This window comes from Crinia signifera, chromosome 2 (genome assembly GCF_055691185.1).
Source record: "Crinia signifera chromosome 2, ASM5569118v1, whole genome shotgun sequence".
NCBI classification, from domain to species: Eukaryota; Metazoa; Chordata; class Amphibia; order Anura; family Myobatrachidae; genus Crinia; species Crinia signifera.
The window spans coordinates 15,484,465-15,509,266 of NC_139218.1; the positions used below are offsets into that span (position 1 = coordinate 15,484,465).

A 24,802-nucleotide genomic window follows, 5' to 3' on the forward strand; every position below is an offset into this window, starting at 1 on the left:
CCAGTTAACCAGCGTTAAGTGCATTTTTGCACTTAACGCTGGTTAATACATCTGCCTCTAAGTTACTGCTAAAACATCGAAGCATTTTATGTGTACACAAATAAAAGCATTCTCATAAATTTCATTGGGATTGGGGGCCCAGCGTCGTGAGGGTATCAGTACCCTTTTTAAAACACCTGTCTGTGTCATATATGTTTTTGTGTATTGTGTGTCCATTATTTCGCTACCAATTTTAAAGTTATCCAATTAAAAGTTACGTATTATTGTGTCAATTCTTAGGTGCACCACACAGTGACATTTCTTTTTTTGTCTCTGTACAAACCCTGTTGCTTGATATATATAGATGTCCAGTGGTAGCACACCCCCGTCAACCTAGGTTTCATTTAAACCTGTAACTAAAAATCAGGGGTCCACCTTTTCTAGTATCTTATTCATCACTCTCCTGTGCGATAAGTTTTCCTTTGTGTACTTGTTTGTGACGTAACTTGTGCTGTTATATAATATCATGCCTTACATTCAGTTACTGGACCATGGGCCCTGATTCAGCGAGGGTCGCTTAGCAGAGGTCGTTCCCTGCTTAGTGAGCCCTCAAACAGCACCCACCAAATGCGTGCCCTCCCACAGGCCGGAGGAATCCCCTCAGTAACATGTGAGTGTGATACCCGCCAAAGGCATCTGAACAGGGGTGTGCAATTGCACAAATCCACGCATGCACATGTGCAAGACTGCCACCATCAGAACCTGGGTGCACACATGGGCAGTACAGTCCTTATTTAAGGTGCATTTATAAATGAGCTGCATGTTTCTGCCAAGTTTGAGATTCTAGCAGCCAAACCCCCACGAATACCCGGACTGAACCTTATTTATGTAGCATACAACTGGTCGGGTGATCTTCCAATTTAAGTCATGTGAAGCTGACAAATCATTTCTAAATAAAGGCTTTCCATGTTATTCCTTTAAACCAGGACACTCATGAATTATACAGGTTCCATGGCTGATTAAAACCAGGTGAAACGTAGGCTTGAAGTCAGCCAGCCACTGAACCTGTGTAATTCATGATGGTCCTTGGTTGAAGAGATATTACGGTAAACCTAATCATAGGTGCATTTAATTGAACCTGTCAGGATCCGATCAGGTGGTGGATCAAATAAATCATGCCTCCAATTATTATGTGTCAGAAGAAGGCATTTCATGTAGTCTGTTCGTGGAAGCATGCCTCCTGTTATTATTTTGTGTGAAATCAATGTATTTCTTCTGTACTGGTGAACTATTGGTGACCCAGGGCGGGATGTACTAACGGGAAAATGCGGTAAAACACCCGTTTTACCGCATTTTCCTATGTATCAATACCCGTCCGCAGCGTTTTCGCTAGGCAGGGTATCGCCACCCTCTGGGTGGCGATACCCTATAGAAGCCTATGGGCTTCTTTCGCCGCCCGCCGTCCGACGTCCGCGCGCCCACCCCCTCCCGTCCTCCTGTGATCATCTCCTCCCCCTGGTGTCACAGCCGGCAGGACATCCGGCTTCAGGGGGGAGGAGGAGACACAGGGGGACGCTGGCAGCCGCCAGGAGGTGACGGAGACCCCCGCAGCCAACATCACAGGTATCGCGGGGGTCTCCGTTACCGCAGCCCGATGCTGGCCGCATATGTTAGTACATATGCGGTAGCATCGCGGCGGCTGCCGTGCGAAGGGCGGAGGTGTATGTTGATACATCCCGCCCCCAGGGAGGTTGGGTCTGTATTCCCTCAGAGTGACCATCTGTATAAATCCTCTGAAGTTAAATTGTCAGATAAGATCTGAGACCCCTCATACACCATGGTCCAGAAGAGAGGTTAGAGATTGTCTCCTTCCTCCAGTGCAGATCTCTTATCAGTGAAGCCTGTCTGTTATGCATATCACTTGAGGATTGGGTATCAATCACTTTTAAAACAGCAGACGAATTCTGCATGTAGAAGATACATTATCTAGGGATAAGTTCCAGCAGGGAAAGGGTCAAAATCCCAAGGGTGGGAGGGATGAGGGAGCCTGCAGGTATAACTGTTTCTCTTGTCAATATTTGAGTGTTACTACTTGGGGGAACAGCAAACTGGCTGGAAGCGACCGGAGATTTCTTGTGGAAACCCCCCCTCCCCACTACAGGACCCGTACTTGGGAGTTAGATACAGTCCTGTCCTTTTTCCCTTTTATTTTATTTGAGTTGTATCAATGTGTGTACTTTTAAAATCATTGTAATATCTTGTAACCATTTTTATCACTTAAAGCTCTGTAGTATTTTTAGGAATAAATAATACATATTCCCAGTTCTGGTTTTGTGTTCTTAGGACCTTTTTAAGCCAAAGAAGAGTGGTCAGCATTACCTTTGTTTTTATACTGTATTGTGTGGTCAGGAGCAGCAAGGCGTCCTTGCACAATTCGAAAGCACTAATTCAAGCCTGCTGGTGGCGGCGTACCTCATAGAGGTGACTCGTGTGTCCAAAGTGAACCCCAGTCACGGCCGGAGCTGCTCAGATTGACGTATCTGAGGAGGCGACCAGGTGGGTCCGTGACAGAACCCTAAACATTTTATAGAATTTTATTTTCTGCTATTTAGCAATGAACCAGTCAGTTGCATTATCAAGAGATACAACTACTGGATCAATGTTGATAGTTTCTTTAAACAAAGAAAGAAATGAAGACCCATCCTTATGCTAAATTCTAATGACAAGATAAATAAAAAACACAAGTAACATTTACACCCCCAAAAATGCGACATCATGTCGAGGGGGTGGGACCCTGGAACCAGCAAGAAAAGTGAAAGCTTTATAGCTCTGTTCAAGCCACATGCAGGTGCAATGACGCAGGGTGGGTGGTGGTACTCCCAGTGACAATGGGATACGGTCATTGGGTCACCAGCAAGTAGCTCGATAAGCATTAGGTCAACACCAATATGGGTTAGGTCGACAGGGTCATTAGGTCGACATGGGGAAGGTCGACAGTCAAAATGTCGACATGTTTTTTTTTTTACTGTTTTGAGCCGACATGTGCTGACAGGCGGTATTTCATGCCCTACCATCCACTAGGGCGTGGTGGGAGAATAAAATAGTGTGCCGAGCGTGCCCGAAGCATGGCGAGATCAGCAAACCATGCAAGTGGAAGCGGTGGTATGTTTCGGTGTCCATGTCAACACTACATGTGCCGACAGGCGGTATTTCATGCCCTACCATCCTCTAGGGCGTGGTGGAAGAATAAAATAGTGAGCGCAGCGAGGCACAATGGCTGAAGCATAGTGAGCTCAGCGAGCCATGCGAGGGGACGCAGTGGTACATTTGAGTGCTTATGTTGACTGTGTCAACATTCGGGTTAAAAAAAGGTGAAAAAAACTTTCAATATCAACCTTACCCATGTCGACCTTACTGCATGTCGACCTTACTGCATGTCGACCTAATGGTGTCAACAAAATGCTTGTCGACGTAGTTGCTGGTGACCTAATGACCCATACCCATGAGAACACTGCTGCTGTTTCACTGTTCTGTGTCTGCCTCTTCTCCTAAGCCACATCTGTCATACCTGATGATGTGACAATATTTTATCATGTATTCTAACCACTAGTTACAGGCAGACAGTGAGACACCGCACCGCAATTGTGCTGTCTCATAAACCAACTGATCTGTGGGTGGCACATTGTGGGCGGATGAATCTCTGTGACATCACCGTGACTGGCAGGAGGTTCCCTGAAATCAGGTGCCCAGAGCTTCTCTGCAACACATCTCAGTGCATGGGATAGTCTCTCAGATGGTGTAATGCATGGGTCTTCAAACCCATGCATTACATCTGGCCCTCCAGATGTTGTGAAACTACATGTCCCAGCATGCATTGCCACATTTTTTCCTATAAGAGCATGCCAAAACTGTCAGGGCATGCTGGGACAGTTCCAAAACATCTGGAGGGCCACAGTTTGAAGACCCATGGTGTAATGGTTAGCATTACTGCCTCACAACGCTGAGGTCATGGGTTCGATTCCTGTGCGGAGTTTGTATATTCTCCCCGTGCTTGCGTGGGTTTCCTCTAACATTCCCAAAATATACATGTATGTTATTTGGCTCCTAACAAAATTAACCCTAGAATGTCTGTGTGTACATGTGGTAGGGAATAAAGATTAGCAAAAGAAGGAGAAAAAAGACTCTCTTTTTGTTGTGGAACTCTTTAATTGACTGATTTATTGTAATGTAATAAGTATGATGTGGGATTACGTTAATATTGAAAATAAACTCCTAATCAAAAATATTGGTTTTGCTGTGTTTTTGGGGTAATACCCCCGATGAAAATAGTTAAAATTTAACTTTGATTGACTCAAGAATAAAATAAATTAGGATGGGTACACATACAATATAAAAAAACATATAATACTCTAATACACTATGTAGGAGAATCTCAATTTAGTCTATTAGACAATTTAGACAGCAGGGGGAGCAGAACGTCGTTAACGAGGACTCCCTCATCTGAACATGTTCAATTGAGGGAGGGAGTATTTCAGATCTGTCTCCAGAGAGCTACTAAATTAAAGGAAACATTGTTGAAATTAGGGAAATGTATTTCCACATCTGTTAATGAAGCAGCTAACATGTTATCATGATAGGGCTAGTTGCGTTACTTTAAATTAGGCGCCCAATGCCCCAAATATTCCATCCTCCCCCTCACCCCACTAATGGTCTCTGCTCATTGTCAGGTAATTCCCCCCTCCCTTGGCAGCCATGGGTCTGCCATCCCGCCCTCAGGGGTTCTACTCGTTGTCATGGAATTTCCGCTCTATTGGCCCCCATTAGGAATGTCTCTACCAAAATGGTCACCACCTATTCTAGTATCCTTACTAACTCACTCCTCTGAGGCAGCCATTTTGGAAGGGTCATTTCAATGTGGGCAGGCACAATGGAGCCGCAAAGAATCAGCTGGTCCAAATTGTGGCATAGTAATAGTCCCCACTGTAGGGGGTGTTGAAGTTGGGGTAGAACTCTAGGGGGAAAATAGAATTAAAGGGGCACTCAATGTAAGGGGTTCACCAACCGGCCACCATCGAATAATTTCTCCTGCTACCAGCTGCATGTGAGGAGATGTGCTCTCGTACACATTCCCTCGCATGTTACTGAGGGGATTCGGCAACGGGAGGGGCGGACGTTCGGCTGGGTGGTGGCAGCGTTAAACCGCTCGCTAAGCAGTGACCACTGCTTAGCATGCGGTGTTGAATAAGGCCCTTAGTATTCTTTCAAAAAGTTGTTTGATTTATTTTATTTATTGTTACTATGTTTATCATTTATTTGAATAAAAAAAGGCGTGATCTAAAAAAAAATATATTTTTTCATTCTCTTATAGAGGTCTTCTCTGTTTTTGCTGGAAACAACACGGTTCTAGATTGTAAGCACCAACCGGGAGTCACGTTACTTATGGTCACTTGGAAGTTCCACCGCCTGGACCAGTCGCCCTGTTTTATGTCATTCATTAGGGATGATAACCAAACATACAATGACTGCAGCAATCGGATGCGTGTGCACTTGAGCGTAAACCAGGTGTCACTCAGGATTGAAAACAGCACAGTCTCCGATGAGGGAAATTACACCTGTGAGATTGTAAACCGGACAGGGACTTATATCAGCACAGTTACGCTACAAGTATTAGGTGAGATATCTTATAGTACTTTTTTATTGTTCTTATACTGAGTTTATATAAACTCCTGTACTCAGTACAATTCAGTTCTATGTACAACCCATAGGCGTGCGCACATTGAGTGTTAAGGGTGCACAGGCACCCCCTAATGCTGAGCCCCCACCCGCACACTTATTGCTGCTAGTAATACCAGCAATACCTTTTTCCAAAGACTTTTGCTTTTTAGACCTGTATTGCATTAAAATAAGCGTCCATCAATCAATTATGTGTGTTTTGCATTATTAATTGTATTACACCATTGTCATATGACTACATATCTGTGTCATTCAGATATGATTTTGACATTATTTGCATGTACTGTTACACAGAGTAATTAGAAGATTAAAACTGAAACAGGCAGGATATAATGGTGTGGCTGAGAGACGTTTTATATTGTAGTGAGTGCACGCCTGATTGGCGGTGTTAGACAGACCCAATGGCGGTGTTAGACATGCCCAATAGGTGGTGCTAGGCACACCACTTTGACAGTGCACCCCCTAATAAAATGTGCTGCGCACGCCTATGTACAGCAGCCTCCTTCTCCTGAAAAAATGTCCCCGGTTATCTGAAGGTAAGAAGGGGGAAAGGGGAGAAGTAGCCCGCATACATCAGGCACCAGCAGCCGTCCGTCCACCTGTCCACACTGTGCTCCTGTCCTTCTGTGCACCAGCATGAAACATGCCAGCGGTGCTGAGGAGCCGACATAAGCAACATGGAGCTGTACTGTATGTGTCTGTGTGTATGCGTATATATGTATGTATTTGACATGTATTTGATATGTTTGGCTGCATATATATGCATGTGCTGTGTGTTTGTGTATTATATGGATGACAGAGGCATGTTATATATGCGGCTGTATTTTAAATCTACAGTGAAATGCTTCTTGTTTGTTTCATATATAATTTGGTAGCAGTTCCATACAGCATTGTTGGTGTTGGGGGGCAGTTGGCCACCAGGGAGCTGGAGTGTTTAACCGATGTGATAGCATTCCATGCCCAGAGCCGGATCAGATCATGGTTGGATTGTGCCACCAACAAAGATCTTTCTCAGATAATCCCTGCAGGTCCAGCTCAAATCATCCCGCTCTGGTACATAGTTCGGTGTCTATGATTGCGTCTCCCGGGGCACTGTAGGTCCCCTGGGCAATGAGCATGTAACCCCCACCTGGGCAATGAGCATGTAACCCTCACCTGGGCAATGAGCATGTAATCCCCGCTGGACAATGAGCATGTAATCCTCCGCTGGCCAATGAGCATGTAATCCCCCAAGGGCAACGAGCATGTAATCCCCCTTGGGCAACAAGCATGAAATCCCCATGGCAACAAGCATGAATACCCTGGCATCATGCATGTAACTCCTAGCAACGAGCATCTAGGTAAGCAGCATTTATTTGGCATAATATGTAATGGGCATCATGTGTGTCAAATAATGTGTAATGGGCATCAATCACAGTGTGTGAAATAATGTGTTATGGGCATCATGGCGAGGCGTAATGGGCATCATCATCTGTGGTGTAACATGTAAGGGGCATCAGAGTGCTAGGCGTAATGTGTAATGGACATCACAGTGTGAGGCACAATGTGTAATGGGCATCACGTTGTGAGGTGCAATGTGTAATGGGCAGTACAGTGTTTGGTATAATGTGTAATGGGCATTATAGTGTGCAGCGGTGTCCTGAAGCCCTCCACCCGCCTGGCCCGCTGCATGGATGGACATTGGCTGCCCTGCCGGACATGGTGGAGAGGCCACAGTCCAGGCTGCCGACGAAGGTCTTCACCTGTCAATCAATCAACTTGTGTGTCATCACCATGCTGGAGCTGCAGGCCTTGGAGGAGGAGGGTGAGTATGCACTAATGCCTCTTGTTGTCAAATTCTACTCAGTGTCAGCCAGCCATAACCCCCATAGCATCAAGCATGTAAACCCCATGGCAATGAGCATGTAACCCCCATGGCAACAAGCATGTAACCCCCATGGCAACAAGCATGTAACCCCCATGGCAACAAGCATGTAAACTCCATGGCAACAAGCATGTAACCCCCATGGAAATGAGCATGTAACCTCCATGGCAGCAAGCATGTAGGATGTTAAGTCCTACTAGAGGCATTATTTTAAGCAACAAAAGTGGGGCATTATGCATCTAACCCACACTGCAGGGGTATTCTGCATTTAAATGACACTAATATTCCATGAAAGGGCCCAAAATGTATTATTACACCATTGCATGTGTAGTAATACCCGGAAGTGCTGCCGCTGCTGGGAGAAGATGCAGAAAGATGCATCTTTTGCCAAGAAACTCAGGGCAATGAGTAATTAGAAACCTTACTATTGGGGCATAATTTGCTTGGGGCATTTTTGTGTGTGGGACATAAAAAGGTGTCAGCGGCATACCTATGTGTGGCATAATGTCCAAATGGGCATTACGGTGTGTGGCATAATGTTTTATTGGCATTACGCTGTGTGGCATATTCTGTCATTGCCATTATGGTGTGTGGCACAATATTTAATGGGCATTGCAGTGTGGCATAATATGTAATGGGCAATATGTTGTGTTGTATAATATGCAATAGTCATTACAGTGTGTGGTGTGATATGTAATGGGCATTATGTAGTGTGGTATTATATGTACTGGGTATTACCTTGTGTGGCATAATGTGTCATGGGTATTACGGTATGTGGCATATTGTGTCATGGGCATTACAGTGTGTGTCATAATGTTTAAGGGGCATTACTGTGTTTGGCATAATGTGACCATGCCGCTATTGTTATGAAACTTGACCACAACTATTTTTGGTACCACCTAAGAAAAAAATTGTACTTGCACCACTGCTTACAGACCAGTGCCTCACCAGCCACTGACCTCACCGCACGTCACTGAAGTTACAGCAGAAAGGTGTGCCAGTGTGGTGGGCTGCTCATCCTCTCCTGCTCTGGCACTGTTCCTGTTAGGGGGGGGGGGGGGAGTTGGCCAGCAGCTCAGCACACACACAGACTGGAGGGAGGAGGGAGCAGAGGTATCAGCAGAAGCAGCTTCACACACTGACCTCCGGCTGGAGATGGGTGTCCGTCCGCTGCTGACCTGCGCCGCTGACCTCCTGCTGGGTTGAAATGCAGCGCCGAGGGAAGCCGCTGGTCGCAGGAGCATGCTCCTGTGACCAGCGACCATTAAGGGCTACACACGGGAGCACGCAGCTGACGATTTATCGGCAACAGCACTACAAATCATTGGCAATATGGTCGCTCAGCGACCATATTGCCAGCGATATGTGCTGAAATCACCCCCATGTGTACACAGAAGAGGTGAGAGAAAGAGTATGTGTGTGTGCCAGTATCTACAGGGAGGGGAACAGCTTGCATAGCACTGCTGTCATATTGGGTTTTGTGTCTGCATTACTAAACTAGTGTGCAGCACATGTAAATCAGCCAAGGGTGTTCAATTAGGATGCATTCAGACTTAGGCTGCAGGGAGGGTGGGTAAGTGCTGCAGAGAAAGTTAAGGTTAGGGAGTGCGTGATAGAGCGCAGGCCGCAGGGTGAGGGAGCATGTCAGCGTGATAGAGCGCAGGCCGCAGGTGAGGGAGTGTGTCAGTGTGATAGAGCGCAGGGTGAGGGAGCGTGTCAGTGTGATAGAGCGCAGGCCGCAGGGTGAGGGAGCGTGACAGTGTGATAGAGCACAGGGTGAGGGAGCGTGACAGTGTGATAGAGCGCAGGCTGCAGGGTGAGGGAGCGTGTCAGTGTGATAGAGCACAGGGTGAGGGAGCGTGTCAGTGTGAAAGAGCGCAGGCTGCAGGGTGAGGGAGCATGACAGTGTGATAGAGCGCAGGGTGAGGGAGCATGTCAGCGTGATAGAGCGCAGGCCGCAGGTGAGGGAGTGTGTCAGTGTGATAGAGCGCAGGGTGAGGGAGCGTGTCAGTGTGATAGAGCGCAGGCCGCAGGGTGAGGGAGCGTGACAGTGTGATAGAGCGCAGGGTGAGGGAGCGTGACAGTGTGATAGAGCGCAGGCCGCAGGGTGAGGGAGTGTGTCAGTGTGATGGAGCACAGGGTGAGGGAGCGTGTCAGTGTGATAGAGCGCAGGCTGCAGGGTGAGGGAGCGTGTCAGTGTGATAGAGCACAGGGTGAGGGAGCGTGTCAGTGTGATAGAGCGCAGGCTGCAAGGTGAGGGAGTGTGTCAGTGTGATAGAGCGCAGGGTGAGGGAGCGTGTCAGTGTGATAGAGCGCAGGCCGCAGGGTGAGGGAGCGTGACAGTGTGATAGAGCGCAGGGTGAGGGAGCGTGACAGTGTGATAGAGCGCAGGCCGCAGGGTGAGGGAGTGTGTCAGTGTGATGGAGCACAGGGTGAGGGAGCGTGTCAGTGTGATAGAGCGCAGGCTGCAGGGTGAGGGAGCGTGTCAGTGTGATAGAGCACAGGGTGAGGGAGCGTGTCAGTGTGATAGAGCGCAGGCTGCAGGGTGAGGGAGCGTGTCAGTGTGATAGAGCGCAGGGTGAGGGAGCGTGACAGTGTGATAGAGCGCAGGCCGCAGGGTGAGGGAGTGTGTCAGTGTGATGGAGCACAGGGTGAGGGAGCGTGTCAGTGTGATAGAGCGCAGGCTGCAGGGTGAGGGAGCGTGTCAGTGTGATAGAGCACAGGGTGAGGGAGCGTGTCAGTGTGATAGAGCGCAGGCTGCAGGGTGAGGGAGCGTGTCAGTGTGATAGAGCGCAGGCTGCAGGGTGAGGGAGCACGTCAGTGTGATGGAGCTCAGGGTGAGGGAACATGTCAGTGTGATAGAGCGCAGGCTGCAGGGTGAGGGAGCGTGTCAGTGTGATAGAGCACAGGGTGAGGGAGCGTGTCAGTGTGATAGAGCGCAGGCTGCAGGGTGAGGGAGCGTGTCAGTGTGATAGAGCACAGGGTGAGGGAGCGTGTCAGTGTGATAGAGCGCAGGCTGCAGGGTGAGGGAGCGTGTCAGTGTGATAAAGGAACAGGGTGAGGGAGCGTGTCAGTGTGATAGAGCGCAGGCTGCAGGGTGAGGAAGCATGACAGTGTGATAGAGCGCAGGGTGAGGGAGCGTGACAGTGTGATAGAGCGCAGGCCGCAGAGTGAGGGAGTGTGTCAGTGTGATGGAGCACAGGGTGAGGGAGCGTGTCAGTGTGATAGAGCGCAGGCCGCAGGGTGAGGGAGCACGTCAGTGTGATGGAGCTCAGGGTGAGGGAACATGTCAGTGTGATAGAGCGCAGGCTGCAGGGTGAGGGAGCGTGTCAGTGTGATAGAGCACAGGGTGAGGGAGCGTGTCAGTGTGATAAAGCTCAGGGGGCACTGGGAGGGAGTTAGTGTGATAAAGCGTACGCTTTAGGGATAGGGAGCGTGTCATTGTGATAGAGCTTACGCCTCAGGCAGAGGTAGCGTGTCAGTGTGATAGAGCTTACGCCTCAGGCAGAGGTAGAGTGTCAGTGTGATAGAGCGTATGCCTCGGGGAGAGGGAGCGTGTCAATGTGATAGAGCGTACGCCTCAGGGAGGGAGCGTATCTGTAGGGGCCAATGTTTTTGTTTGTAATTACATTTCGGGTGCCACTGTGTTTTATTTATTCCTATTGTGGACAATAGGTATATCTGTTTATTGTTCCTGTACCACAAATTGTTTTGTCTTTTCCCGGGGGGGGGGGGGGGGGGGGGGAGGAGAATGTGTGTGACATGGGGCATACCAGGGAAGGGTTTAGTAGCGGCATTATCGTAGTCACATACGCAACTGCAGTAAAAGACGCAAGGACGGCTGCGGCTGTGTGCAACTAAGGCAGAGATAGGGAACCTTCGGCCCTCCAGCTGTTTTGGAACTACACATCCCAGCATGCCCTGCAACAGTTGTAGCATGACCACATAGCAAAGCTGTAACAAGGCATGCTGGGATGTGTAGTTCTGCAACAGCTTGAGGGCGGAAGGTTCCCCATCTCTAGTTAGGCCACATGAGTAGGGGTCCCGCCCATCTTGACAAACCCCACCCCTAAATAGACCCCGCCTCCCTGAGGGCTGCTCCCAAAAATTTCCTGGGCTGGTTTTTCATCCCAATCCGCCCCTGCATCGATGACATTAGCAAGCTCATGTTATTTCCAAATCTTCCTAGCACTTCTGTAGTCAGTGTTTCTTTTAAGAAATGAGATTACCTAACACTGACAGTTTATATGGGCTGCAGAACTCATGATTAAGCTATATCATAGTTCCAGAGTCCAAATTTTGAAAATAATATAAAATAAGTTTTTGAAGTAAGGTTGGTGTTTGTTATATGGATATAATATGTTTTTAATAGGACAAGATGGGGGAAATATATACTGTACATGGTTAAAAACAGTAGGGGGCACGGTTGCCTCAATTTTGAATGTTGAAAATAGCAATATAAATAATAATAATAAATAATAATAATATATAGCATGGATTATATAGATTTAAGCCACAAGGTAAACAATATTGTCCCAGGATTAAGAAACAGGGACCCTAATGCTGACATAGTTCCAACTCAAAAACATTTGTCTGTATATAACTCATACATACATTCCCCCCATCTTGTCCTATTAAAAACATTATATTATATTCATATAACAAACACCAACCTTACTTCAAAAACTAATTTTTTTATACAAAAGCAAATATATAATTGCCAAATTATTGCCAGGTTAAAACATCAACTGACATCAGAATTGTCAGCATACAACCTGATGTTTATTCAAGCTATATTTGGTGCAAAAACTATTATTTTTTTCCCTCACTTCTGATAAATAGAGTAATTTTGTTTTACTTTCAGTTGAACCTTTGGTATTGATGAAGTTATCCCAGTCGGGGTCTCCTGAGTGCCGAGCTATTGGTGGGAATCCAGCTGCAAATATCTCATGGACCCCAGACTCTTACAATGAAATAACAAGTAGAAATTACACAGAAAGAAACAGAACCACTACAGTGATCAGCACCTATAGCCCAAGAGACAGCAATGTGACAGAAGCCACCTGCATTGTCAACCACCCAATGTTTCCACATCCTGTAAGAAGATCCATAAGGATTCCTGCCGTGGGTATGTATCTGTATATTTCATTCCTTGTATGTCATTGATGCTCATAATTTCCTGCAGTTACTCAAACTTACATTTTATAGTGGGATATGTATTATAATAACATAAAGCAGGCTGCATTTATAGTGCTGTAAAATAATAAGTACATTTTATGGTACCCACTAGGGTGTCCAATCTTGGCCTGCGCAGCGTGACTTGGTCATAGGTCCCGCTACGCAGGCCACACCGCTGTACCTCTGCTGCTGGAACCCTCCACTAAATGACCACTACCGGCGGCACACAATCTCCTCTGTGGCTTATCATTACAACCGCTGACTGCCTCCACCTGGGGGCTCTACTGCACCATTGCCACCTGCCCTGCTCCCCCAAAGTATGTTTATGTGGGGGCATTTTTCTTTTAGGGATGCCAATTCCAGGATCCTGGGATTGAGCATTTTTCAATCCTGATTCCCGGGATTGTAAAAATGTCCCAGGATTGGCAATCATAGTTGTGCAGCCTCAATATAAATAACATTTCCCCCATTATATAACACACTGTATTAATGCTGCTTGGCCAGTTAGCCAGTTAGCTCTTTCAACTCTAACCTGCTGCACATAAAATCCCAGCTGTGCCTGGGCTGCTGGGAATGGGGAGAGTTGAGGGCACCTCTGACTGTTGTTTAGTGGAAGTTCAGGTGCATCTGCTGTGTAGGAACTAAACATTCAGTAGAGCTGTGTTACAGATACCTTTGGTCAATGGAGAGATGAGATCACACATTGAATGGAGAATAGTTTGGGTATGCCCTTTATATTTTGTAATGTTAGAGCTGTGCAAAGCTAAAACTGCCACAATATGGCTCCATAAGACAGTTATAAAGCACATTAACAAAATCATCAAGCAAGAGCTGAGCAACTCGCAGAACTCTCAAAATTGTTCTATGAAAACCACACTAGTGTAACTCCCAGAGACATTGGATGCAGTACATGCGGGGCTCCAGCTGTCAAAGGGGCCCCAAGAAAGGTGGCTGCTCAAGTAGGACTGATTTCACTACACTAATTTCATAGAGATTTGCTATAGTCGCTGCTGACTCATGAACCCCCTTTGCAGCCCTCTTGAGCTGAAAAGTCTTGGAATATGGGATAGCAGATGAAAGAGTGTATATTGTGAGGTACAGCTCTGATGCTGTGTTAATTAATTATTATAATAAAACTTTTAGGGGGGCTATTAAAGTTTGAATCTAAATAAAATTGGAGTATTTAAAGTGACACAGTTTCAATTTCATCTCTAACCTGCTGCATAGAAAACTGCCACAAGATGGCCCTGTAGCACAATTATAAAGCACATTAATTCCTCAACAAGAGCTGAGCAACTCATTTATTTATTTATTTATTTATTAACAGTTTCTTATATCGCGCATACAAATTCCGCAGCGCTTTACAGAGCATAGTTATGAGCAAACACATAACAAATTACATTACAAGACAGTTTAGGACAAGTACATGGTTAATACGGATAGTTGCATCAGGGAACAGGACACTGAAACAATTATCAGGGTGGCAGTGGTTTATATATTCTAAGAAAGGCACATGAGGAGAGAGGGCCCTGCCTGTGAGAGCTTACATTCTAAAGGGGAGGGTTAGACAGACAGGGGTGACACAGAAGGGGTAGATGTGGGCATAAACAGTAGGTTAGGATGAGAGATGAGTAGAGGGGGATGTCTGCAAGAAGCAGACCAAAAGACAAATGTGCCTTTTTGGGCGCACTCTTTATTATATAGATTCGATATGGTTACTGCATTAAAACATAACTTTTAATAGGCTTCTTACACTAAAATATTGGGAGCATTCATTAATTTACAATCAGTCGTTTGATGCATATTCAATTGACTGTCCATCAAAAATCAAAAATCACATATAACATTGAGACAAGACATGGACAAACATACATAAAGAGACAAGCTGTACTATTCGCTTGTCTTGATGTGCAACATAGTCTCTAGTCGCACTCTGAGATTTAATAGCCTCAGCAAAATATCAATTTATCTATAGTGTTATCAAATCACTTTGAATATTAATTGCCTCAGCAAAAAATCAACTGATGGCTCAGCCGCTTCAGCTCTGACCATCTCTCATGCTCTTTAATTGTAATACAGAGCCAGTTGCTGCCCCTTATGATCAGGTGGAGAGGAGAGAAACCCTAAATAGTGATTAGAAATGAAGAAGAATGACCCCCGTGAGCAGTACTCCTACAACCGGTGGCTCCTGAGTATCTACTGTTCATTCACCCGTCTGAGTTACCAGCCAGTCAGTTCGCCAAGAGTCTCCTCTCTGGCTAGTGAGCTGGCCCCATCCAGACACTGCTGGATTCTGGCCTATAAGGGGGGGTTTGTAGGTAACCTGTTGGACTGAGTGTCGAATGAGAGTACCAGGTTGGTTGTTATATGGGAGTTATGGTATAGTGCACTTCTGCTTTCCAATTCAGCTTCGTGAGTCACCCTGGTGCTTTTCAGTATTGCAGGGAGACACTCCGGGCTGAATGGATGAGAGAGTGTTTTTGAAAAAAGTGAATACCAGTGACAGATTGTCAGTTTACCATTTGATGGGACTTCTGCTTTCAGAGATCTGCAAGCATCGAATCACTGATGAGAGAGTCCCAGATACATGGATGCCTAACCGACATATAAGGGAGATTTGGATAGGATAAAAGTGGGATTTGAAATAGGAGAGGAAAAAGATGAAGATTATATTAGACAATCATACTCGCCTCCGGGTACTGTATATCAATTTACAATAGAGGACTTAAATCCAGCATCACTCTGGATGTACCAGTGTGTATCACCCTTAATTAGGTAGATTGTCCCCAAAAAGAGGGGGGGGGGGGTGCAACAAGTTTATTTATTTATTCATATGCAGGGCAGTCAATTACCTCAATGTTAAATCACTGCTGACATTTGCTGTGTAGCTTTTATCTAAAATGGATACAGTATAGACTATATGCATGTATTCAGACAATAGTCACAGTTATACTGGATATTGTTACAGTTGTGCATTTATTGACACTCTCTGTATTTAGTCAACCTGACTGTTTGGTGGGAGGTCAATTGGTGCACATTATTATATCAGCTAAAAATAGCACATACACATATCTGACATTGTAAATCTAACTGTAACCACACAAATTTGAGCATGAAAAATAGTATAAGCTGCTATCGAATAAACACATCAAGGAGCTAGGTGTATTCTTATTGTTTGAGTGATCAAATTCACATGTGTCTTAGCCATTCACGGAGCTCACATAGCCAACACAGGCAGTGACCTGCACCTTTAAATAAGCAGACTTTAATGGCAAAACCTGGATAGCAAATCTCTATAGACCTAAGTTATCATTCTATATTGGTCAAATCTATGCTTGTTCACACAGTCATCCCCATTGCAGCTCCGGGGTGATTGTTGGTAGCATAACTCCTCATTTACTGAGCAAATACGGCTTATGATTCACTCTCATGCTTTACCAACAGTAGCTCCTTGATGTGTTTATTTGATAGCAGCTTATTGTCTGAATACATGCATATAGTCTATACTGTATCCATTTTAGATAAAAGCTACACAGCAAATGTCAGCAGTGATTTAACATTGAGGTAATTGACTGCCCTGCATATGAATAAATAAATAAACTTGTTGCCCCCCCCCCCCCCCCCCCCCCCTCTTTTTGGGGACAATCTACCTAATTAAGGGATCACCAATTGATTGGATGTTGTCACACCAGGGGGCTTAGTCGGCAAGACTGAGATCTGTGGTGGGGACCTGGACCGGTACCTGAACCGGGGAGGTTGGAGAGGACCCTTGCGCATGAACTGCGCGACAGTGCACCCAGAGCCAATAAGCAGTCAGAGGTAAAAGTACAACCAGATTTATTATGCAGAAGGTTGTAACGGTACAGGCAGTAAAGTATGCAGGAGTAATGACAGTTCATGCAGATTGCAATACTTTACAGATGTGATGGATGTGGTATCGATGGTGGAACATTGGATGGATATCGGATATGGAAGAGATGACTGTGGGTCCGAAATGACGGACGGGAGATGACTGTGGGTCCGGAATGACGGACGGAAGCAGAAGATCCGGAATATCGGACTAGCGATGAAACATCGATGGTGGATGATGCTGGAGCATCGGAAGGACCAGAGTCCCGGAGCTAGGCTTGGTCGCTGGGCTGAGAGGCAGGATCACAGCCGGTGGAATAACCTGGACTTCACAGGAGATGGAACAACCTGGAACACACTGCAGCATGGAAGACAACACCAGCAGAGAAATACACTTGCACGGAGACAAGGACAGCTGACCATACACTGGAGACAACTGAAGCACTAGCAATGGTTCTGAGAGCTCCCAGCATACTTATCCCCACTGGATGGCCAGGATTGGCCGAGGAAGTATGACAGGGAGATCAGAACCAACAGGATTGGACAGCACAGACATGTGACTGGGAAGAACATGGCAGCCCCCATGTCTGCTATGGCGGGAAAGTGTGTTTGTGCACACCATGCTGGATACTGGGAGCAATGGCGGCGGACAGGTGGATTGCCGTGCACTGGGGACTGTCACTGGGAGACAGGACGCTGGCAGGGATGACGTCTGGACCACAAGCTGAACCTGCGGAGGCACTTAGCCGGTAGGAAAGTCTGTCTGACAGCTCGGATCGTGACAGCACCCCCCCTTTAAGGGTGGCCCCAGGACACCTTTTAGGCTTGCGGGGAAACTTGGAGTGGAACGCCCGGATGAGTCTGGGAGCATGGACATCGATGGCATTGGTCCATGATCGCTCTTCGGGGCCGTAGCCCTTCCAATCGATCAGATATTGCAGACGACCATATCGGATGCGAGAGTCCAAGATCTTACTGACCTCATATTCTGTTCCACGCTGGGTGCAAACCTTAGGAGCCTTGGGGAGCTTGGAATGAAAGCGATTCAGGACCAGCGGCTTGAGCAGCGAAATGTGGAATGTAGCTGGCACTTTCAAATAGGGCGGCAACTTGAGCTTGTAAGCTACTGGGTTGACGACTCGCTCAACTGGGAAAGGACCAATATATCGGGGAGCGAACTTCATCGATGGCACTCTCAATCGAAGATTCTTGGTTGACAACCAGACACGATCTCCTGGACGGAGGGCTGGCACAGCTCTGCGTTTCCTGTCGGCAAATTTTTTGTACCTGCTTGAAGCCTTCAGAAGCGAAGAACGAATGAGCTTCCAGGATTTGACGAATTGCCGGATGGTCGTGTCGACCGCTGGAACAGAGGACACAGGTTGCAGAGTGAAGTCAGGAACTCGAGGATGAAACCCATAGTTGGCAAGAAATGGAGTGACATTTGATGAAGAATGATATTGGTTATTATGGCAGAACTCTGCCCATGGAAGGAGTTGAGCCCAGTCATCTTGGGAAGAAGAGACATATGTGCGGAGAAATGCTTCAAGGTCCTGATTCACCCTCTCCGTTTGGCCATTTGTTTGAGGGTGATAGGCTGTGGAAAACTAATTTGATTTGAAGCAGGGAGCACAGGCTTCGCCAGAATTTGGCTACGAATTGGACTCCTCTATCGGAGATGATTTCAAGAGGCAGTCCATGAAGCTTGAATATCTTTTTGATGAAGAGCTGGGACAGCTTGGAAGCTGGCGGAAGGCCGGTGAGGGGAACGAAGTGAGCCATCTTGGTGAACCGGTCAACAATCACCCAGATGGTGGTGAACTTGTCAGACTCTGGAAGATCAGTTACAAAGTCCATAGAAATATGCGTCCAAGGACGATGTGGCACTGACAGTGGCATCAATTGCCCAGGAGGAGACTGACGACTGGTCTTGTGCTGGGCACACTTAGCACAAGAGGATACAAAGTCCTGTACATCCTGTTTGAGGGACGGCCACCAGTAGGACCTGGTGATAAACTCGTAAGTTTTCTGAATGCCTGCATGGCCAGCGAATTTTGAAGAATGTGCCCAACAAAGCAACTTCTTTCTTAGGGCTGGCTTTACAAATCTTTTCCCTGGAGGGGGCGTGAGATTAGAAACTCCCGTTGCGGAGAAGGCCACTGGATCAATAATGAAGTGTTGATGTGTGGACTTAGACTCACTATCTTGCTCCCATGAGCGGGAAAGGGCATCAGCTTTTCGGTTTTGTGTCCCTGGACAGAATGACAGCTTGAAACGAAACCTGGAAAAGAAAAGTGTCCATCTGGCTTGACGGGGGTTTAAACATTGAGCAGACTTGAGATACAGAAGATTCTTGTGGTCTGTGATAATTGTGATCTCATGAACAGCGCCCTCTAGAAGATATCTCCATTCTTCTAATGCCAACTTGATGGCGAGAAGCTCTTGGTCACCGATGGCATAGTTACGCTCTGCAGGCAGGAACTTACAAGAGTAGAACCCACAGGGCTGAAGACGTCCATCGGGCGCTTTCTGCGAGAGGACTGCCCCAACACCCACGGAGGAGGCATCAACCTCGAGGATAAAGGGCAAGGTGGTATCAGGTTGTCGTAAAACAGGAGCTGAAGTGAACCTCTGCTTCAACAGATGGAAGGCTTCGATGGCTTCCGCCGGCCACTTCGCTGGATTAGACCCCTTTTTCGTTAAGGCAGTGATGGGAGCCACAATAGAAGAGAAGTTACGAATGAATTTTCTGTAATAATTGGCAAAACCCAGGAAACGTTGAATACTTTTCAGCGAAGAGGGAATTGGCCAATCTTGGATGGCCTGCAGTTTTCCTGGGTCCATTTGAAGACCAGAACCGGAGACAATGTACCCTAGGAAGGGTATAGACTTCACCTCGAAGACACACTTCTCCAGTTTACAGTAGAGATGATTTGCTCGCAGCCGGGACAGAACCTCTTTGACCCAATAACGATGTTCTGTGAGGTTATTGGCGTAGATTAAAATGTCATCGAGATATACAACTACATGTCGATACAGAATGTCCCGAAAAATCTCATTGACATAGTGCTGGAACACGGCTGGGGCATTGCTGAGCCCGAAGGGCATGACGAGGTACTCATAGTGGCCGTCTCTGGTATTAAACGCCGTCTTCCACTCGTCACCCTCTCGTATGCGGATGAGATTATATGCACCCCTCAGGTCGAGTTTCGTGAAGATGGTTGCACCGCTGACACGGTCAAACAGCTCGGTGATGAGGGGCAACGGATATCGGTTCTTTACTGTGATGTCATTGAGGCCGCGATAATCAATGCAGGGACGTAGGCCTCCATCCTTCTTCTTTACGAAGAAGAATCCTGCGCCAGCAGGAGAAGTTGAAGGACGGATGAATCCCTTTGCCAGATTTTCCTTGATGTAATCGGTCATGGCTTGAGTCTCTGGAAGAGAGAGAGGATAGGTTCTACCTCTGGGTGGTTCTTTGCCTGGGATAAGGTCGATAGGGCAATCCCACGGTCTGTGAGGAGGTAGGACATCAGCGCCAGACTTGCTGAATACATCTGAGTACTCTTGGTAGGGAAGAGGCGGAAGGTCTGCTGCATCGGCTGAAGAATGACGAGCTGGGAGTACCTTTTGGAGACAGGTACCGGAGCAGGAAGGATACCAGGAAAGGATTTCAGATGTCTTCCAATCAAGGCGAGGATTGTGAAGACGGAGCCAGGGTAAACCCAGAACCAGAGCATGAGTGGCTCGGGGTAAAACCAGGAAGGACAAAAGTTCAGTGTGCAGGACTCCCACTTTCACTGTAAGTGGCAGAGTTCTGCGGGAGACTGTCGCATCAGGAATCCTACTGCCATCCACAGCAGTAAGGAAGACAGTCTTGGGAAGACTTTCAGTGGGCAACCCCCACTTGCGGACCAGTTCTGCAGTAACAAAGTTGCCAGCGGCACCGGAATCAAGAAGTGCGGAGACAGTCTTGAAATGCTGACCAACTTGTAGGGAAACTGGAAGGATGCAATCGGTTGCTGATGGAGAGGACTTAATTAACAGCAGAGAGACAGTAGGAGATATGAGTGAGGATAGGAGAGAGATCAGGAGAGGAGAGGTAGATTTAAGTATTATCAGCATAGAGGTGATAGTGAAAGTCGAGTGAGCAAATAAGCTCACCCAGAGAGGACGTGTGGAGACAGAGGAGAAGAAGAGGGCCAAGAATAGAATCTTGGAGGACACCTACTATCAATGGGTGAGCAGGAGAGGTGAAGTTTTTAGGGGTACAGCTGTGTATTTTAAAAACTGACAGCGCAAATACAAGAAATAACGGTGATAGGCAAAGTTTTTGCTGTTGTCAAACAAGATGTTATTGTGGCTGAATATCCATATTAAGCAGGTGAGAGTTGTATGTTGAGGATCAAGTGAACTAATTTAAAGTCAGGGTTGCCTACCGTCCCGGAATGGCCTTGAGGCTCCTTAAAATTGGGTCCCCCCGACCCCCCAGAAAGGTAGGCAGCCCTCCTAGATGCCGCCAGACCCCCTCATCTCCCTGACAGCAGCATTTAAATTACTGCGTTTTGATCACCTTTGATAAAGCTGCTATTTATAGCAGAGAAACGCGTCAAGTGTTTATTGGGGTTTGAGGAGAATACCCTTGGGGACAAGCCAGACATTTATTCCATACCATCAGGAGGACTGCATGCATTTATTCACAAAGGTGGATCAAACTCTGTAAGAGGAATTGCCAAAACCAGTGAAGCTGCTTGCTTATGCCCCTTTCAGACCGCACTAAAAAACCGGTATTTTGCCGATTTTTAACCGTTTTAAAACGGTATTCTGTGCGGTCTGAAAGGTGCAGAGTGATTTTACCGTTTCCAAAAATCCGGTTTTTGGAAACGGTAAAAAAGCAGGGTCCTACCCGTTTCAGACCCGTTTTTTTTGGTGTCACAACGTGACAACAGGTCTGAAACGGGATTCCTCTCTCTCTCCCTCCCTCCCCCCCTCCCCCTGGGCAGCGTAGGGAAGGGAATGATCGTGCTGTGGGCAGGGGGTCCCTGCAGGGTATGTTACATCAGTGGCGGGGTCCCTGCAGCTACTAGTTCCCATCTGCTGCAGGGACCCCGCCACTGATCTAACATACACTGCAGGGACCCCCTGCCCCCAGCGCGATTATTCCCTGCGCTGCGCTGCCCAGGTAGGATCTGGGCTGTTGGGCTGACTGCTGCTCTTCCCCTCCCCATGTTCCTACCTCCAGCATTATGTATGGCCAGAGACCGCTGCAGATAGCTGGCTTCTGCACTCAGCAGCGGTGCGGTGAGTGCTTCGGGAGGGGGGAGCGCCCGCTCAGCCAGCTGTTATCCCGCTCCACCGGGGTTTGTGGCCGTGTCTGGGCTCCCCAGTTCTATAGCCTGAATGCGGAGGCAAGACCCGGGAGTGCGGTGTGCGGTGTGCAGTGCTGCGGCTGCCTCCGTACATACTTGAGGGGGGGGGGGTGCAGGTACTGAGGCACGCAGAGGCAGGTGGTCACAAGTGCAGGCAACTCGGAAGCACAGGTGCAGGCAACTCGGAAGCACAGGAACTGTAGCACGCAGGTGCAGGATGCAGACGGAGCACAGGTGCAGGATGCAGACGGAGCACAGGTGCAGGATGCAGACGGAGCACAGGTGCAGGATGCAGATGGAGCACAGGTGCAGGATGCATACGGAGCACAGGTGCAGGATGCAAACGGAGCACAGGTGCAGGATGCAGACGGAGCACAGGTGCAGGATGCAGGTGGAAGCTGGGGATACCAGCAGTGCAGGATAGCTGGAAGCTGGGGATACCAGCAGTGCAGGATAGCTGGAAGCTGGGGATACCAGCAGTGCAGGATAGCTGGAAGCTGGGGATACCAGCAGTACAGGATAGCTGGATGCAGACCCGAATTTCCCATTAGGCACGTAAGGCATGTGCCTAGGGGCGGCACATGTTTGGGGGCGGCACTTGGATGCCTGTGGTAGTACTGTCAGCCCAAAATGTACCAATAACTGCAAAAAATCCACTGTACTGTACTATATTCCATCTTGTATAGAGTGTAAATGGCTAGGACAAACAGATACTGCCCCTGTAACCTGTCCTACTTAGTAACTATGTATACATAATAACAGAACATGTCACAGTTAGTGGCTTTTTTAAAATAAATCCATTAAATTGGCTATTATTAAATGAGGGCTTATAAGTAATCAATAAAAATAATAGACAGGGGGTGGGAGGCGGCATTATTGTTGTGCCTAGGGGCGCCGTCATCCCGAAATCCGCCCTTGGCTGGATGCAAATGCTGGGTAACTGGAACACCACAGAGCTTAAGCAGGAGCACAGGCTGAAGCTTCCTCCCAAGGGATTGACAACAATGCAAAAGCCCAGTGTTCATGCAGGGCTGGGAGGATAACCCCTCAGAGCAGCACTGATTGGGCAGCTGGGTGATTAGAAACGGCCACACCTGTTCACAGTCTCTGGATGAGGCAAACAGGGAACTAGCATGACTCTTCTCCAGGTGCTCATTACTAGCAAAGACTCAGATCTTGCTACAGCAGGCTGAGGTAATCGGTACATCTGTCAGAATGAACTTAGGTCTACAATCATTAGGTCAACCCCATTAGGTCGACTGGCTGGAAGGTCGACCTGATTTAAGGTCGACATGGGCCAAGGTCGACATGACGTAAGGTCGAATTTGCATAAAGGTCGACATGAGGAAGGTCGACTGGTCATAAGGTCGACATGGGTTTTTCACTGTTTTTTTATCCGAATGTCGACACAGTCGACATGGACACAGTTGGCAATGAGAATCGGACCCTCGCATCGCTCGCTTCGCTCGCAATGCATCGGGCATGGTGACTCGCTTCGCTCGCCACAGCTTTAATAACCTCCTCCACGCCCTAGTGGATGGTAGGGCATGAAATACCGCCTGTCGGCACATGTCGGCTCAAAAAACAGTGAAAAATCTCATGTCGACCTTATGACCAGTCGACCTTCCTCATGTCGACCTTTATGCAAATTCGACCTTAAGTCATGTCGACCTTGGCCCATGTCGACCTAAAGTCAGGTCGACCTTCCTGCCAGTCGACCTAGTGGGGTCGACCTAATGACTGTAGACCTAAGTTCATTCTAATAGATGACCGCTTCCCAGGCTGAGATACAAGACTGACAGGCAGGTAAGACAGGACAAATACACAGAGTTCTGGCAGGATTGTGACACATGTATTGTATGTTGGTTGATATTTTACCTGAGCATGTGTACTGGGTGCCTACACATCTAGCGATTCCCAGGAATTTTCTAAGCAATCTCACTATATTGCTTAGAAAATTCTCCTACATCGCTCTGTGTGTAGGGTCATAGCGCTAGCGATACACTTATGATTTAATCAACATGTGTAACAGTGCAGTATATTTCAGATTGGGAAATTCAAGATAATTGTTCAATGAATGGATTTCATAAAGGTAGCAAATTTAAATTTTTTGTACGTTTTAATATTTTCCCAGACAAATAAAAATACACAAACAACCAATGAATAGATTTCGGACATAAAAGTCATTTTACAAGTGCTCTAAATTTCAGTGAAGTAATACTTTCTAAGGGGGAGATTCTCTAAGCGAAAAATGGGGTAAAAACCCCGTTATCGGGGTTTTTACCGCATTTTGGGATGCTGTAAGCATCCCTCGCCGGGTTACCGCGGCGGGGGGCATCGGCCAAAAAAATATGGCGATGCCCCATAGAAGCCAATGGGCTTCTACCGCAACCCTCCGCTGCCCGGTGCCGACCCCCCGCCGCCCCACACGGACCCCCGCCGCCCCGCATCGCGCCCCCCTCACCTGTGTCCGGGCAGCACAGCGCAGTGCTGCCCGGACCTGTGACCTCCTCCCTGCACTGATCCTCTTCCGGGTGCAGGGAGGAGGAGAGCCCGGCGCAGCAGCAGCAGCAGCGCCGGATGTGTGAGGGAGGGGGGAGCCGCCGGGACCTGCTGGGACCCGGCGACTCTCACCGCAAAGGACAGCTCTTAACGCAAGAGCTGTCCTTTGCTATAATTATCACATATGTTACAACATATGCGATAATTATAAATGCGATGGGCGGCGAAGGGGGGCGGAGATTCTTAGAGAATCTCCCCCTAAATGTTTTATGTATACTATGAGATTACCTTTTAAATTCCGTTTTCAAATGTGCTTCTTTCAGTAGTA

At 47.4% G+C, this 24,802-nt stretch overlaps 1 protein-coding gene across 1 annotated transcript in view; it reads left to right on the forward strand.

The window, feature by feature from the left end:
- LOC146058672 (cell surface glycoprotein CD200 receptor 1-B-like) overlaps nucleotides 1-24,802 on the forward strand; it is a 34,376-nt gene that overhangs the window by 2,336 nt on the left and 7,238 nt on the right. Inside the window, exons 2-3 of the mRNA XM_083170936.1 lie at nucleotides 5,348-5,650; nucleotides 12,441-12,704. Coding sequence (XP_083027062.1) covers nucleotides 5,348-5,650; nucleotides 12,441-12,704 — 567 coding nt within the window. The remainder of the gene's footprint in view (nucleotides 1-5,347; nucleotides 5,651-12,440; nucleotides 12,705-24,802) is intronic.